The 18,692-nt window shown below is 47.9% G+C and overlaps 1 protein-coding gene across 1 annotated transcript in view; it reads right to left on the reverse strand.

Moving 5' to 3' along the window:
- Positions 1 to 18,692, reverse strand: part of MED12L (mediator complex subunit 12L) — a 709,720-nt gene that overhangs the window by 68,299 nt on the left and 622,729 nt on the right. The window contains exon 38 of the mRNA XM_088447707.1: positions 7,159 to 7,373. Coding sequence (XP_088303833.1) covers positions 7,159 to 7,373 — 215 coding nt within the window. The remainder of the gene's footprint in view (positions 1 to 7,158; positions 7,374 to 18,692) is intronic.

Here is an 18,692-nt window from a genome sequence, read left to right on the forward strand (position 1 = left end):
TGTGTCGCGTCTACAGTCTTGTGCATAACCTGTAGTAATGGCTACAAAGTACAAACTAATGAAACTATGCTTAGTTTGGGTTGACAGCAGTGGAAAGGTTAGTATTAGTCCCCTGAGATGTGCAGTGAAGCATGTAACAGTAAAGCAATACAGAATTGTTTGTAATGAAAATATTAGGTATAATGTTCTGCTTATCAGTGGTTCCTAGAAAGTTCAGAGTGCAATCAGCAGAGACGTTCCTTAATTCTAGAATGATTGGAATGTATTTCTCTATAATAAATCAGACTGTGAGATTTTAATGAGGTAAAAAAAAAACTAATTGTAATATACAATATAAATCTGGTGCATATGTATTTGCTCTAGTTAAGTCAATTCCCTGGACCTAATGGTACGCTCATAATTTGGGGTGTAAGTATGTGAATTATTTTATGCAAACACTAGCTTTTGCCCACGGCTCCGCCAGCGATGAAATTGCTTCTTCCAACATTTTATTTTATTTCTGGTGTTCTAGTTGTATTACAGTACCTTGCGCTATACAGACTGGTGGCAGCAGCGTCTTCACCCACTACTCACACTAATGTCACTGTGTGCCCTGTGCACAGACCAGAGCCGTAACTAGACTTTTTGGTGCCCTGTGCCAGAGAGAGCATTGGCACTCCCTCCCCCCATTTTTTAAATAGGGACATAAAGGCCATGGCCTCATGGGGAAGGACCAGGGAAGAGATAGGGGAGGCCAGGAGATGCTGGGGATAAAAATAAAGGAAGCTACAAGTGAGAATGATAACAGAAAAATTGACAGGCCCAAACAGCACCCCCTGCCCTGTGCCATGGCACTGGCCGCACTACCCTAGTTACAGCCCTGGCACAGACTGCTATGTAGCTTATGCTATTCAAGTGAACGCTGGCCCAAAGCACCTCTCCCCCCACCCCTTACTGGCCACTCGCATGGTGCTATACCGATCTCTTACATTGATGATGCCAATAAATTTTCTTTTTGTTACTGCTCAGCTTTAATCTGACGTATCGAGAGGAAACAAAGTGCAGGTTATTTCTAGGACCCACTACACAATGATGCTGTTTTCAGGAAAATCGGTTCAATCGTTTTTGCGCCAACTTGTAACAGACAGACCCAAACATTCTTCCTATATTAGTACAGGTATAGATATATAAAGTATGCCCCCACAGTCCCATAAAATTGTACATCTACACTTGTAGATAAATGAAACCTAAATGCACAATAAACAACCCAAGACTTGGCAGGATAATATAGAAGTATGCATGAGCACACATAGAAGAGCCAGCCCAGAACCCACACATCAGCCCACTCAATATTATCACTAAAAACATCTCTAATTCACAGCTGGAAGACATTTTTAGTGTATCTCTCATTATTATCTTTGCTTTGAAATTCTTGCAAAAATCTTGGAGAAAATTAGGTTTACAAGAAACTGCTATGTAGGATATACAAACACATTACTCATATAAAATAAATGTAATACATCTGTATTCCCTTAAACATTACCACATGTCACTATATGTAAGTCCATTTATAATTAAGACAGTGATGTCAGAACGGTTGTAAAACATCCCCATGATCATTGACAGCTCTATTTATCATATACCCCATTATCCTGGTGAGAAGTGTACTTATTGCTGTAATTCACCATTATTTATCACTGTGCCAACGGAGCATGTGCGGGGCCTGGCTCATGCATGGAAATTCAATCTCTTTTTGTGCTTCCAATTCCACTGTTTAAACCAAAATAAATAATAATTAAAAAATGTTGTATAGATTCTAAAATCTATACCACAAAATAGAATTAGTCATGCAAAGTCATAGCGTGAGTTTGTTCCACCGTTGTTAACGCCTTACATGAGAATAATCGCCCAATCGGAAGAGTAAATGTAATTTTTCCCTAGCAAAATGGCTTTTTGCCCGGAATCAGTTACATGTATATTGTACAGTAGTTATGTATGCATGAACTGTTTTAAATAATGTCTGTATATATGTTGTGTTCTGATGTCATTATACAATATCAGTGTTAATTAGGAAGACTTGTATATGATCAGAAATAATGCACCTCTAAATCTTTGTAAAAGTACTCAGCTTTGTGTTTATTTTATAAGGACTAGGAACTCTTATGTGACATATAATAGCCTTATAGTTTACAGTAGGGGGGTACATTATTCCTTTTGGATGTATTCTGACCCTCATAGATAGCTAATCCAAATTGATTTCTTAATCCACAGACAATGAGATTTCTGAAAAACTTTCCACCTTTTAATAATACAGACTGGAATGATTGTCTATATAAGGCATGTCAAACATGTGGCCCGAATAAACATTTTATGAGGCCCAACAGTATATAATATGCGGCCCACACCCCTGCCATGATCGGGGCTTTAGTTAAAGCTAGCAACACTGGTCTCAGAAGCGATCAGAAGCCAGCGTTCCCAGTGATGTGGCACTCGGGTGACATCATGACGTCACTCGTGTCTCCCGCGATGAGAGGAGCCTGCCACTCTGGATCAAAGTCAGAGGCAGCGTCTACGCTGGAGGGTGGGAGTGAAGACGGCATGGACTGGAGCGGTGCCCAGCGGCCATCGTGAAGAAATGTAAGTACTGCACAGGTGAGTGGAGCCTGTTCTATACTGGGAGGGGGCACATCATCAGGGGCATTAAAGGGGGCACAACATAAGGGGCATAACTGGAGGCTCTTTATAAGGGGCATTACTGGAGCCACTACTAGGGACATTACTGGGAGCTCTGCATAAGGGGCATTACTGGGGGCTCTGCATAAGGGACATTACTGGTGGCTCTACATAAGAGCCACTACTAAGGACATTACTGGGGGCTCTGCATAAGGGGAACTACTAGGGACATTACTGGGGGCTCTGCATAAGGGGAACTACTAGGGACATTACTGGGGGCTTTGCATAAGGGGATCTAATAAGGGCATTACTGGGGTTCTGCATTAGGGGCATTCCTGGGGCACTAATAGGGACAATACTGGGGGCTCTGCATAAGGGGCATTACTGGAGGCTCTGCATAAGGGGCACTACTAGGGGCACTGCATAAGGGGCACTACTAGGGACATTACTGGGGCACTGCATTGGATTTTATTAATAATAAACCTTTCAAAATTACATATAAGACTTTTTTTTTTCGTTGTGGCCCACACACTCTTAAGACCTTGAATATTCGGCCCGGTTGGTATTTTGAGTTTGACATGCCTGATCTACATAATACAGCAGTGGTTCTGCAGAGCAAATCACGGTTCATATGGTAACAAATAAAATAAGATAGAGATAGAATAAAGAGTGTGCGTGTGTGGTAAGAAGATATAATCCTGTAGGTTAGAGGAGACTTAATAGCCTGTCAGCAACTCATACACAGATTAACTGAACAGTAGGGATGGCCATCAACCATCGATGTTTCCAAAACATGATGGTTTTCAGCCGATGTCAACTAATGGTCAACCAATGGTTCTCCGCCATCGATGGGATAGTGGGAGCCGATGGTAATTTTCTGTAGGATTAATCTTAGCCACACCCCCAGTGGCTGCTAAGCCCTGCCCCATTTTTGATTGGTCCGTGGTCAGCCGTGCTCGCAGCAGAGGTAATCATTGAGGGGGTGCAAACCATTGTTGGTTCACCATAGTTGGTTATTGTACCATCGATGGTAATAACCAATGGGCCTTTCGATGGTAACCATCAATGGACACCTCAACCGATGGCCATCCCTACTGAACATTACAAAAATGGAGGCTTTAACCCTGTCATATGGTAAAAGGCAGCTCGGCATAGGCAAACAAGTGGAGATCTGCACAGAACAAAGTAGATTTAACCAGCAGAGTGCAGAACATTAACTTGTCACATAAGGGCAGTGGCGGGCTGGGCCGAGGGGCAGGGTGCCATGTGCCCCCCAGGCCGCAGCACCATGCGGGTCGCAGCGCTATGCGGGCTGCAGGCAGTCTGTGTCACTGTGACACAGGCTGCACCGCGTGTGTAGCACTGACTGGACGGAGTTCGGTCAGCGCTACACAGTGACAAACACACAGCCGCCGGCTTCGGCAGCTGTGTGTTTGTTTCAGCAGCTGATGAGAGTCTGTCAGACTCTCATCGACTGCTGTTGCTCCCACTGCGGGAGCCATCTTCCGGCTCCCGCAGTGGGTAATGGGAGAGACGTCATGACGTCTCTCCCATAATGCAAAGCGGCCCGGGAGGACGGACGGAGGAGCTGATAGCAGCGGCGGGACGAGGAGCGGGGTTTCAGGTAAGTGTTTTTTTTGTGTTTTTTTTATTACGTGTGTCTCTACTGGGGGATTACTACTGGGGGCACAACAAGGGGGATTACTACTGGGGGCACTACAAGGGGGGCTACTACTGGGGGCACTACAAGTGGGGAACTACTACTGGGGCATTACAAGAGGGGGACTACTACTGGGGGCATTACAAGGGGGGACTACTACTGGCGGCACTACAAGGGGGATTACTCCTGGGGGCATTACAATGGGGGATTACTACTGGGGGCATTACAAGGGGGGATTACTACTGGGGGCACAACAAGGGGTGGGTTATTACTGGGGGCATTACAAGGGGGAGACTACTACTGGGGGCATTACAAGGGGGGACTACTACTGGGGGCACTACCAGGGGGGGACTACTACTGGGGGCACTACAAGGGGGAGAGCACTACTGGGGGCATTACAAGGGGGAGAGCACTACTGGGGGCACTGCAAGGGGGGGCTACTACTGGGGGCACTAGAACACTACAAGGGGGGGACTACTACTGGGGGCACTGCACAGGGGGGTCCACTACTGGAGGCACTATATAAATGGCTTACTACTGGGGGCACAAGGGGCACTGCACAGGGGGGACCACTACTGGGGGCACTGTATAAGGGGCAGTGCATAGGACAATCACTACTAGGGGCACTACTGGTGGCCTGCATAAGGGGGTCCTCTCCTGGGGCACAGGGGGCACTGCATATGGGCACCACTACAGGGGGCTGCCCCATAGCTTTATTTTTACTTTACATTTATTCCAAATGGAGCCGCCTCCTCCCTGGAACACTTGAGGGGGGGCGCCTAAGCACGCACATGCTCCGGGCACCCTGGCTACACGCTACTCCTCTGCCAGGGCCACCTGCATGCATTTGCCCCCCAGGCTAAAAGTTGCCAGCCAGCCCCTGCATAAGGGGGTCTATTCAGCAATGATTTTTTTTGTATAAAAAGTGCGGAAATCAACATTTCCGCATTTTGTATGTAAATCCCCTATTCAGCAATGGGATAATGGAGAAGATATCGCAATTATCTTCACTAATTCCCATTTCACAGAGTACCACACTGTAGGGATCAGCCATTGATCTATACAGTGCTTTAATGCTTTTTGCTATTCAGCAAAGCAAAAAGCATAAATCATTACTTTATATAATTTTCTCATAAGTCCTTGCAGCATCGTGTAACACTGCCCCAGTCTCCGTCCCTGCTTCCCGGTGACCGCCAGCAGGTAAGACCAATTAGAGCCTGTTAAACCTGCTGAAAGTGATTGACATGTGTATACAGGCTTTATACATGTATATTTATGTGCTTTTAGATTTAACATTTATATATAAATGTTAAATATAAAAGCACATAAATATACATGTATACAGACTAACATAAAACCTGTATACACATGTCAATCACTTTGGACAGGCTGTATTTGCACTTACCCGTCTGCGGTCACCTCGAAGCTGGGACGGAGACTGTTCAGAAGCGCATGACTGAGCGCATGGGCAGTAGCAGAAACAGAAGGGATTGTTTTAGGAAACCGAAAACAATGCTTTCTGTAACATCGCAGGGACAGCGTGTTACCGAAAACCGCTGTCCCTGCATAAAATAATGCTGAATAACATCCATAAATTTTAATAATTCATAGAAAATCGTGACTGTTGCCCGATAATATTCTGTCACTTTTGCTGAATAGACCCCAAGATCACTAACAAGACAATATGATAAAATAATAGAAGTGCTGTAGATACAGTACAGGATGAATTGGCTAACACCATGCTAACGAATCCAGGACACACCTCATCTATGGGTATACTGTACCATAGGTAATCTGTACATCAAACACATAAGCTGAATTTTCTCTTGTGGTTTACAATTGTACCTGACCAAATAACCTGCACTGAAAAAAGATCAAAGAAAGAGACCAACTGGGAAAATAGAATATATTAACGCCATGCTGAGATGTCTATAATAGAACAGGTACTACAGTTTTTGTTTTGTTGTTTATATAATAATTGTACATGTTTTTATTTTTCTAATAAAAAAACACATTATTTATAGATTGTCGTGAGATTTAAACTGTTGCGTGAGCTTGTTCCTTAATATATTCTCCACTAAAAACCTGCTGATCAGATTTTAGATGATGATAATGATGATAATAATAATAATAATGTATTGCATTTTCATTTATGATGTATTATCACAGGCCAGAACAAAAATTTATGCTGTTTAATCATTACCAATAACCCAAATAAATGTAAAGGTGTTAGCTATAAGGGTGTGGGCATGTGGGCAGCACAAGTACTAATACTAGGGTGTATTCAGTGTCTAAGTAGCACTTTACACTATGGATGGTCATATATTGAATGCACCAAACAACTTGAGAGAATACTCATTGGCAAACCTGATGACATCACCTAACATTGTGATGTTTAGCAAAACCCTCAGTTTACTTTGCAATAGAGTCTTCTAGATGGGTATGCGACAATTAGACTTAGCGCTGCAGACCTTAGTTTATATATAATCATAAAGTGTAATGCAAACACTTCCTACCATATGAAAGAAATGGGCAGATCAGGGTACATCATTTCATAAAAACACCAGTTCTAGGCTGTCACATTGACATCTGTACAAACACGATTAGCTAGTGTCTCCCTTGTGTCCCATTTGTCAATGATGTGGAGAAAGTAGAACACACAGAGATTAGGTAAAACATGATTATGCCTCATGTCATCACGTAGTAGCATGTGGTCTGACTTCTCTATGATGGAGAACAGTCCAGATGCCAAGCATCACTATGAGGCACTAGAACAGATGCAGAGCGTGACTAATACTTGCTGATGGTGAAAGGAATATTGATGGTGGTGGACTTTAGACATGTACCTGCTGAATTGTTCTTGCTTGGATGTGTTGTCGGAGGATCCTTTGTTGTTGCTGCTGCTGCAGTAGCTTCAGTTGCAATAGTTGCTGCTGGGAGTTTATTGCATGCATGGTAGGTGGCTGCATTATGGTGGCCGAGCGTCTTTGTAGCATGTTTGACAGAGCTTGTTTTGTGTTTGTAGGAGCAAATGTACCGGCAGGGTCCAGTCTGGAGCAACCTAAAGGAGTAATGTGAGCATTGTGGTAATTACACTGAAGAACCTACAGTATGTACAACTGAAAAATATTGTCGGAAATAAAATTATATGTTTAAAATTGTCACATAAAAAAAATCTGTCTGTGTCCATCAGCTGGACCTAATTGTCATTACAGTATTTGTACCCTAACTCCTTTAATATGTACATTGCACTCTGCCAATTACAGCTATTTCTTAGTCTACAATACAATTACATTTATTTGGTAGCATATTAGAATAAATATAATGTATTTATGAGTCTTACATGGGCAAAAATGTAAAAATAAAATCAATGATTGTTCCCATAGATACTTCACCCGATTAGTGCAATCCCCCTTAATTTATACAAACATTGTATTTGAGTATATATAAAATGGTGTGGTGCGCTACTGGGGGTTAGGATGTGGGGAAAAATATGGGGAGGGGATATGCTGCAGCTATAGACACAGGTGACTATTCCCGTTGTCACCAGAGTGGAGATATGTAAATTAGGTAGCTTATGTCTAATTAACAGTGCAGCAAGAAGTTGATATATCGATGTATAGTGAGGTATATGTAATTATTTAATATTATAGTTTAAAAGCAGTAATGTGTAATACAGTGTGCATAATAAAACAATGGTCATATAACAATCAATTTAATACAATCATATATGTAGACAAGAGTGTACTGGTTAAAAAGTAAGTAGTCCAGTTCCTGGCATATATTGTAATGATGATAAACCAATAGTGGTTTAAGTCAATAGAATATTCAGGTCACAGCTCTGTGATCCCAGCTCGTCAGCTGGAGATAATAGATACACTGTTGCAACTGGTTCAGATGGGTGCATATACCCTTCCTACCTAGTCTTGCCGATGTGTCGTGCTGTCTGGATTACATTACCGCACATCCGTGTGGCTGTGATGTGGTAAGTGCCTCCCGATCTCCTGCTTCCCCTCCTGTCCACCAATTGCGACAATGCCTGAGACCAAGAGGCCACCCATGGTGGTTCTTGTGCTGGTGCAGTTGTACAAGATACTGTAGCAAAGGTGGCTGTTTACAACAGACACTTCACAACCCATCTTGCACAAAATCCTGTTCAGACATGCCTGCCAAACAGGATTTACATGATTTTAGCACAGGAAGCTCATCCTTCTCTCCTTTAACTTTAGTCATAGCAATGTGTAACAGGTATAAGGTATAGAGTATAAATGCAATGTGACTTTAAATGAAGAAACCCCACACCCTTCAGAGGGATGAGGAGAAACACAGTGATAGATATGAAAACCAAAAGGCAGTATAAAAACAGCAGCTAGCATCACAGTCACAAGCTACAATGCATAAACATATTCAAATGCTAAATGCAAATGGACTCTGAATCAACTGACTACCCCCCTCAGGGGTATTGGTAGGATATAGAGTGCTATATACTGACCCAAGGGAGAGGTATACAGGAAGACAGACCTAACCTCTGAGACCAACAGCTTTCAGCAGCGCACCCATGGTGCACTTTGAGCGTCTCACAGGGGCAGATTGGGCCGCCGGGATGCCGGGCTGGTTCCCGCTTGGCCGGACCCTACTACGATCAGAGCTCAGCTCCGATTGGGCAGCTTTACAGTAGTACAGCTTCTGCGCATACGCAGAAGCTTACTAATGGAAAACAAAATGATACAGGGCGGGGGGTTGGAGCTGACACAGGGGCAGGGAAATAATGCTGAGACACCCAGGGTCTCTGGGAATGAGGCTGAGATACACAAGGGCTGGGTGGGAATGAGAGACAAACTGGGGCTGGAGAACAATGCTTAGAGATGTACACTGGGGCTGAAGAATGAGGCTTGGGGAATGAAGCTGAGACACACACAGGGGCTGGGTGGCTGGGGCCAAGAGATACACACTGGGTAAAGGGGCTGAAAGATACACACTGGGGCTGGGGAATGAGGCTGAGACACACTGGTGCTGGGGAATGAGGCTGAGACACATTGGTGCTGGGGCAATGAGGCTGAGACACACTGGTGCTGAGGGAATGAGGCTGAGACACACTGGGGCTGGCAGAATGAGGCTGAGACACACTGGGGCTGGGGGAATGAGGCTAAGACACACTGGGGCTGGGGGAAGAGGCTGAGACACACTGGTGCTGAGGGAATGAGGCTGAGACACACTGGGGCTGGGGGAATGAGGCTGAGACACACTGGGGCTGGGGGAATGAGGCTGAGACACACTGGGGCTTGCAGAATGAGGCTGAGACACACTGGGGCTGGGGGAAGAGGCTGAGACACACTGGGGCTGGGGGAAGAGGCTGAGACACACTGGTGCTGAGGGAATGAGACTGAGACACACTGGGGCTGGGGGAATGAGGCTGAGACACACTGGGGCTGGGGGAATGAGGCTGAGACACACTGGGGCTTGCAGAATGAGGCTGAGACACACTGGGGCTGGGGGAAGAGGCTGAGACACACTGGTGCTGGGGGAAGAGGCTGAGACACACTGGGGTTGGGAGAATGAGGCTAAGACACACTGGTGCTGGGGGAAGAGGCTGAGACACACTGGTGCTGGGGGAATGAGGCTGAGACACACTGGGGCTGGGAGAATGAGGCTAAGACACACTGGGGCTGGGGGAAGAGGCTGAGACACACTGGGGCTGGGGGAAGAGGCTGAGACACACTGGTGCTGAGGGAATGAGACTGAGACACACTGGGGCTGGGGGAATGAGGCTGAGACACACTGGTGCTGGGGAATGAGGCTGAGACACACTGGTGCTGGGGGAAGAGGCTGAGACACACTGGTGCTGGGGGAAGAGGCTGAGACACACTGGTGCTGGGGGAAGAGGCTGAGACACACTGGTGCTGGGGGAAGAGGCTGAGACACACTGGTGCTGGGGGAAGAGGCTGAGACACACTGGTGCTGGGGGAAGAGGCTGAGACACACTGGTGCTGAGGGAATGAGGCTGAGACACACTGGGGTTGGGAGAATGAGGCTAAGACACACTGGTGCTGGGGGAAGAGGCTGAGACACACTGGTGCTGGGGGAATGAGGCTGAGACATACTGGGGCTGGCGTAATGAGACTGAGACACACTGGGGCTGGGGGAATAAGGCTGAGACACGCTGGTGCTGGGGGAATGAGGCTGAGACACACTGGGGCTGGGGGAATGAGGCTGAGACACACTGGGGCTGGGGGAATGAGGCTGAGACACACTGGGGCTGGGGGAATGAGGCTAAGACACACTGGTGCTGGGGAATGAGGCTGAGACACTGGTGCTGGGGGAAGAGGCTGAGACACACTGGTGCTGGGGGAAGAGGCTGAGACACACTGGTGCTGAGGGAATGAGGCTGAGACACACTGGGGTTGGGGGAATGTGGCTAAGACACACTGGTGCTGGGGGAATAAGGCTGAGACACACTGGGGCTGGGGGAATGAGGCTGAGACATACTGGGGCTGGCGGAATGAGACTGAGACACACTGGGGCTGGGGGATATAAAGCTGAGACACACTGGTGCTGGCGAATGAGGCTGAGACACACTGGTGCTGGGGGAATGAGGCTGAGACACACTGGTGCTGAAGGAATGAGGCTGAGACACACTGGTGCTGAAGGAATGAAGCTGAGACACACTGGGGCTGAGGGAATGAGGCTGAGACACACTGGGGCTGGGGGAATGAGGCTGAGACACACTAGTGCTGGGAGAATGAGGCTGAGACACACTGGGGCTGGGGTAATGAAGCTGAGAGACACTGGTGCGGAGGGAATGAGGCTGAGAGCCACAGGTGGGCCTGGGGATGGAGAGACACAGGGGGTCCTGGGAATGGAGAAACGCATGGGGTTCTGGAGAGACATAGGGGTTTCTGGAGAGAGACAATGGGTCCTGGAGATGGGGAGAGAGAGGGAGCCTGGAGAACCACAGGGGAGCCTGGGGATGGAGAGATGTACGGGCATCTGAAGACAAAGAAATTGTTTGATCAGGGAAATTAATTTTGCCCTGCACAAAAACTTTTCCTACTGTAGGTTATGATAATGACATTAGTTATATTTCTACATAAATAGGCATCATCCAGACAATGTGATCTTCTACATGAATACTGAATACCGGCTGAAGACAGTGAGGCTCAAATGCTTCAGAGGTTCCCTGTTGCAGAGAAACCACCATATAGGTAAGAAAAGACTTTCAAACTGACTGGCCTGTACCTAGTGCAGAGGGATGGGGGGCCCCAAATAAAAGGGTATAATTCACCCAGATTTCTGTTGCCGGTCCTGCTCCCTTCAGTGGCTTGCAAAAGCAGCTCCAGACCCAAAGACGAGGGAGTATCCTGCCATCCTCCACAGACTCCGCCCTTTCAACAGACCCACCTTCTCAACACACCCGCACACTTTAGGGTTGCTTCCAGAAATATCCCGGGCTGGTTTTCCATCCCAATCCGCCCCTGAAGTAGCAAACCAGATGCGGGAATCTGCAACCAGAAGTTGCATCTGGGTTGGGGGAGGAGCGGCCGGGGGAGCGCCTATCTCCCCAAAGCTGCGATTTTGATGGCACGGGAACACTGGCCTCACAGTAGTAGACGCTACCTAGTGCGCTCTAGTGCATCTACTACCCATCCCCCGTTAATGGACGATATGGCCCCGGCCACCTTAGTGAGGGCACGTTAATCAAGATCTTCACCGCAGCTGCCTCTGGTTCATCTCCTACACCGGAGGCCTGGACTGCTCTGCGCATGATTCCCCATGAGATATCATCTTACCTGCCATCTCCATAAGCCCGATTGTAGTCCGGACCCCAGCGATGCCGCTAGCTGAGGCCCGCCGAAATCCCCAGGGCATATAGCGGTAGTGGCGTTTCGGCATCGGCGGAGGTAGGAGTAGCAGTATATATGTCGTATTTGGCGCCTAATACTGCTAAACTCAGAAGTTAAAAAAACTAAGGTAAATCAAAAAAAGAAACCGCCTGGGACTGCATTCACGCTGTTAATACAGTGCGTCTGGATACTTGCCGCGCACCAAACAAAAAAACTGAATGCCTATGGCTGGGGTATATAGGGAGGAAGACCAGTGCATGCTAGGAGCTTCAAAGCTGTATGTTATTTGGTGCAATGGATCACTCCAACTACATACCCCAAGGTAGATCCTGTGGACCCTATGGACCCTGAAGAAGAAAGAAGTAAATACACCATCGGCCATAATCACAAGTACTTTCCATAGACAGGAATAGAACACGGGGACTTACCAAGGATCGTGATTGCAAACACGGGTGTAAAGTAAACAAACTCTTGCTAAAACAGAAGTTTAAAATAGACCACCTCCTAATGCTGGCCATACACGCTACAATTATCGGGGCGATCCGCTGATAGCGGCGTATCACCCCGATAATTGTAGCGTGTGTGCGGGCGACCGAGGGTTAAATATTGCTCGATCGGGCATGCTGGATTGTCCAGCATGCCCGTCCGATGCGATATTTACCCGGTAAACTGTCGGCCGCAACGGAAGGAACAGGGAAATGTCTCCTCCCCCGAGGGCGGAGCGCAGATGTCGGGCTGATACACTGTGAGATTTCTCTCACAGTGTATGCCGGCAACATCTGCGGCTGGCAGGCTGCCAGATAAAATGTCTGTCGGTCTGACAGACATTTTATCTGGCCGTGTATGCCCAGCATAAGCAGCGTGTTTACCAGAACCATGCACAGATTAGTGTGATCTGTGCATGCTTCTGAGTGTCATAAAGGGGACCGACCAGCGCAATATCATTTTTTATATTTGTTTTACAGGGGAACTATAGTCACCAGCGGGCCCTTAATGCCCTGCATGCTGGTATTTGTGGTTTTCCAAGTACTGGCATGTGGGAGTGGCTTGCTGGAACCTTTAGTCCTAATGTAAAAAACAATATTAGTTTCAATCTATATTTGACACCCATAAACCTCACACCAGTGGCGTAACTAGGGGGGGTCGAGCGGGGCTTGTGCCCTGGGCGACGTGGCAGGCCCAGCAGAGGGGGGCGCCAGCCAGGGCATTGTTACCTGCACTGCCTGCTCTCCGCTCCCCCCCGCACCGCCCGCTCTCCGCTGTCCCCCCCCCCCGCGCTTCCCCCAACGAAATCTACTACACAGTACAGTGAAGTGAGTTACTCCAGCAGCAAGCTGCTGGTGCTGACTGTAGGGGGAGCTGCTGCAGAGACGCGCAGTCCCTCCAAGGCAGTCCTCCTGGTATTCTACAGCATGCTGCTGATCCTGAGAGGCTGAGAGCTGCTGCCGGCACGGATAGTGAAAGTTCTCCTTCTCAGCAGCTTCACCACTGGTAAGTATTGGGGGGGGCTGATGCATCCTATATATATGCATATATATATATGCATTAGCGTGTGTATATATGTGTCAGCGTGTGTATCTGTTTCAGCATGTGCATTTGTGTATCTGTGTCAGCATGTATGTATCTGTGTCAGCATATGTGTATCTGTGTTACTGTCAGCATGTATGTATCTGTGTCAGCATGTGTGTATCTGTGTCAGCGTGTGTGTATCTGTGTTAGTGTGTATCTGTCAGTGTGTGTGTGTGTGTCTATGTGTGTCTGTATGCGTCTGTGTCAACGTGTGTCTGTGTGTGTCTGTGTCAGTGTGTGTATGTGTATATGTCAGTGTGTGTATATGTGTCAGTATGTACTGTATGTGTATATGTCAGTGTGTATGTATGTGTATATGTAAGTGTGTATGTTTGTGTATATGTCAGTGTGTGTGTATATATGTGTCAGTATGTGCTGTATGTGTATATGTCAGTGTGTATATATGTGTCAGTATGTACTGTGTGTGTGTGTGTATATGAGTCAGTGTGAATATATGTCAGTGTGTGTATGTCAGTGTGTGTGTATATGTGTCAGTGTGAATATATGTCAGTGTGTGTATGTGTATGTGTCAGTGTGTGCAGCGCCGTAGCAGGACGGCAGTGCGCCCTGTGCTGCACTTCTGCCCCTCTCGCTCACCCCCGCCCCCCTCCTCCCCCTGAGCGCTTACCTTTTCCTCTCAGAGGTGGGTGGAGGACGGGGATATTCGCCGGCATCGCTGGTGTGCGCCGCGCAGCACTGCAGGTCACTTTCTGCAGACCTCTCTGGAGTCGGGCAGTTCGTGGTCAGTGCCGCTAGAGGATTCCGCCCTGTGCGGAGGCACCGGCCGCACCACTCTCCCTACGGCCCTGAGTGTGTGTTTATGTGTCAGTATGTACTGTATGTATATGTCAGTGTGTATGTATGTGTGTATGTCAGTGTGCGTGTATATGTGTCATTGTGAATATATGTCAGTGTGTATATGTCAGTGTGTGTGTGTATGTATATATATATATATAAATACATAAGTGTGTGCATGTGTATATATATATATATATATATATATGTGTCAGTGTGTGTGTATCTGTGTCAGTGTGTCTGTGCTGAGAGAGAACGCGGGGAGAAGATGATGGTGTGACTGAGGGACGACGCAGGGAGGGAGCTGATCGCCTGACTGAGAGACGACGCAGGGGGGAGCTGATCGCCTGACTGAGACGACGCAGGGGGGAGCTGATCGTCTGACTGAGAGATGACGCAGGAGGGGGAGGTGACGGTATGTTGAGAGATGAGGCAGGGGGGAGATGATGGTGTGCTGAGAGTTGACACAGGGTGGCGGTGATGGTGTGCTGTGAGACGACACAGGGGGGAGGCTATGGTGTGGCTGATGGATGATGCAGTGGGATGATGGTGTGGCTGAGAGACGCAGGGGAAAGGAAGTTACACAGGAGGCACGAGGCTGGTTGAACCGCTGCTGTATGATGATGACTTTGTTATTATTCCCACACGAACAGGCATCTTCCGGACGATGTGACTTACATGAATAGTGAATACCGACTGAAGACGCCATCGTCCCAGGTAGGATACATTTCTTCAGAGGTTCCACGTTGTGAGAAACCACCGCAGAGGTAAGGTGCATATGGAATGTAAAGGAATGTGCCAAAATATGGGTGTCGTGTCATGTCGGCACGCCCCATATTCAGTAGCCACGCCCCTTCTGGTAGGTGACACCCATATTTTTGGCGTGCAAGATATCTTTCTAGTGTGTGTGGGGGCGGGCGCCAATCTGGAACTTGCCCTGGGCTCCGCAGACCCTAGTTACGCCACTGCCCCACACCCAACACCTATGGATAGTGGGATAGCCCTGGGCTTCAGCATCTGCCTGGGGTACAATGGAGAGGGGAAAAAGGAGAAAAAGAATGTATTTTTTGTTGGCGCATTGTAAATTTTATATTAAAATATAACCTTTCTTCGTTTGAACATGGGTACCCCTGTCTGGCACCCCCATGTACTTCCCAGGAATGCCCACCAAAATCCCCAGCTCTTGCGTCCAAATTCATTCTGCTTTTTAGAGCCGTAACCATGGGCACACATGTGCCGTGCTACTCGGACGCATTTGCAGACTGAAAATATCAGTCGCTGGCATCCAACATCCACATAGAATCCTGCTTTGCGCTGCTTTGGAAAGGAGGATTAATGCCGAAGCCAGAACCACAAGTTATTTCTTTGTGGTGTGTATATAAAAACCACAATTGCTTAGTTCATTTTCTGACAAGTTCAAGAAAAAAAAACAATTTTTTTCCTATTTTGTTGCATTTTATTCAATGTAAATATATTTTCTGAGATTGCAAAGTCTTCTGAAAAAACTGTGTAATTTGTTTTGATGATGCATAAACAATAGTGATATTGATGTACACAAATATAGGAAAATGGGCTCAGCACAGCACCAAGGAACCCCACGTTTACTGCAATGTGCTACAATAAGGAGTGGATATAAGCCAAGTTTTTGGAGCATTTATTCTCCTAGTGCAGATAGCGCACAAGTACAAGCGCACTATCAGAGCACACAGAAAGTCACTGTGGTCAATGATGTCCTAGAAGCCTGACTGAAGCCTAAGCTTTTCAACCTGCATCTGATCACATAAGAAGCTATGTGAGGTGGCTTAAGCTATCCACGATGAAGTTTGGAAATATTCCATTGGTTGTGATTAGATCAGTGGTCAAAGTGGGAATTTTGAAGAGGGGGTATGGACATACACTGTGTACGTGCGCCTAAGGCATGCGCAAAAAACGGCATGGTTGTGCATCACGAGGGGTGTGGCTACATGTCATGAGGGGTGTGGCCACTGAAAACAGTAGCATGTCATGCATCTTTCATTCCTTCCTTCAATCTTTGCACTACTCACTCCCTCCTTCCATCTCTCACCCTTTGCACCACTCACTCCCTCCTTCCAGGGGCAGACTGGGCCGGGGGCAGGGTACCATCTGCCACGCGGGCCGGTACGATTCTGCCGTTTCAGGGCCGCCCGCAGCTGCGATCAGCCTGTACATGGCACAGCAGCGGGAGGAATGGATGCTCCTGAACCCCGGCCAGTGGTTTGTTCCCACCTGTGCCTGCACTGCTACAGCAATCAGCAGGCGCAGGCTGGCATGAATTTACTGCCGGGTGGCTGGGACATGATGACTCAGCGCAATAAAGCTTTTGTTTTGTTTTCGGAGCAGCGCGTGTCACGTCATGACGTCCACGTGCTGCCACAAAAGAACAGAGGAAGAGCCATCGCCAGCGTGATGAAGAGCTCAGCGGACTGCAGAGATTATGTTAGGACAGGTAAGAGAAGGGGAAGGAGCTGAGGGAGGCCATAGGGATGGAGGGAGGGTTGGAGGAGGTGAGGGAGGCCTAGTGAGACAAAAGCTGGGACCTAGCCATGGAGACACACAGAGAGGGGTGGGGGGTAGCAGAGACCATGGAGACACACAGAGGGGGGTAGCTGAGACCATTGAGATATGCGGGGGAAGGGGAGCTGAGACCATGAAGACACACAGAGGGGGATGGGAAGGGGAGATGTGACCATGGAGATACATGGGGGGGGAGGGAAGCTGAGACCATGTAGATACACAGGGGGAAGGATAGGGAGATGAGACCATGTAGATACACAGGGAGAGGGAGAGGGAGATGAGACCATGGAGATACACGGGGGTGGGGGTTGCTGAGACCATGGAGTAACACAGAGGGGTGGATAGCGGAGCACATTGTGGGATGAGCTATGAGGGAGTATAGTGTTAGATGAAGGGAGCTTAGTGGGATATGGAAGCACAGTGTGGGATGGGGAGCTTATGTGTATGTGTGTGAGCTTATGTGTATGTGTGTGAGCAAAATATATATATATATATATATAATTATATTCATATGCAAAGGAGCTAATTGCTTCCCCCGTGCTGCTTAGGTTAAGTCCGTTGAGAATTCAAGTAGCCGGCAGAATCAAGCCAGCATCGAGAGGCAAGAGAGGATCCGGCGCATGGCAAGCTGAGGAGTGCGCGCTGACCCTTGTGGGGAAGGCCTGCCACAGAGGATAACCATCTTCTGCCAAGGTAAGCAGAGCATGTAATATCCCAGTGACACACACGCAAGTCAGATTTACTTCACCCCCAGTGCCTTGTGCTTTTCTGTGCCTCCCAGCCTGAAAGTTGCCAGCCAGCCCCTGCCTCCTTCCGTCTCTCACCCTTTGCACCTCTCACTCCCTCCTTCTATCTCTCACCCTTTGCACCTCTCACTCCCTCCTTCTATCTCTCACCCTTTTGCATCTCTCACTCCCTCCTTCCATCTCTCACCCTTTGCACCTCAGTCCCTCCTTCCATCTCTTACTCTTTGTACCACTCACTCCCTCCTTCCATCTCTCACCCTTTGCACCTCTCACTCCCTCCTTCCATCTCTCACCCTTTGTACCACTCACTCCCTCCTTCCATCTCTCACCCTTTGCACCTCTCACTCCCTCCTTCTATCTCTCACCCTTTGCACCTCTCACTCCCTCCTTCTATCTCTCACCCTTTTGCATCTCTCACTCCCTCCTTCCATCTCTCACCCTTTGCACCTCAGTCCCTCCTTCCATCTCTCACTCTTTGTACCACTCACTCCCTCCTTCCATCTCTCACCCTTTGCACCTCTCACTCCCTCCTTCCATCTCTCACCCTTTGCACCTCTCACTCCCTCCTTCCATCTCTCACCCTTTGTACCACTCACTTCCTCCTTCCATCTCTCACCCTTTTGCACCTCTCACTCCCTCCTTCCATCTCTCACCCTTTTGCATCTCTCACTCCCTCCTTCCATCTCTCACCCTTTTGCACCTCTCACTCCCTCCTTCCATCTCTCACCCTTTTGCATCTCTCACTCCCACCTTCCATCTCTCACCCTTTGCACCTCTCACTTCCTCCTTCCATCTCTCACCCTTTTGCACCTCTCACTCCCTCCTTCCATCTCTCACCCTTTTGCATCTCTCACTCCCTCCTTCCATCTCTCCCCCTTTGTACCACTTACTCCC

Source organism: Taudactylus pleione, unplaced genomic scaffold, assembly GCF_031769625.1.
Source record: "Taudactylus pleione unplaced genomic scaffold, aTauple2 ptg000436l, whole genome shotgun sequence".
NCBI classification, from domain to species: Eukaryota; Metazoa; Chordata; class Amphibia; order Anura; family Myobatrachidae; genus Taudactylus; species Taudactylus pleione.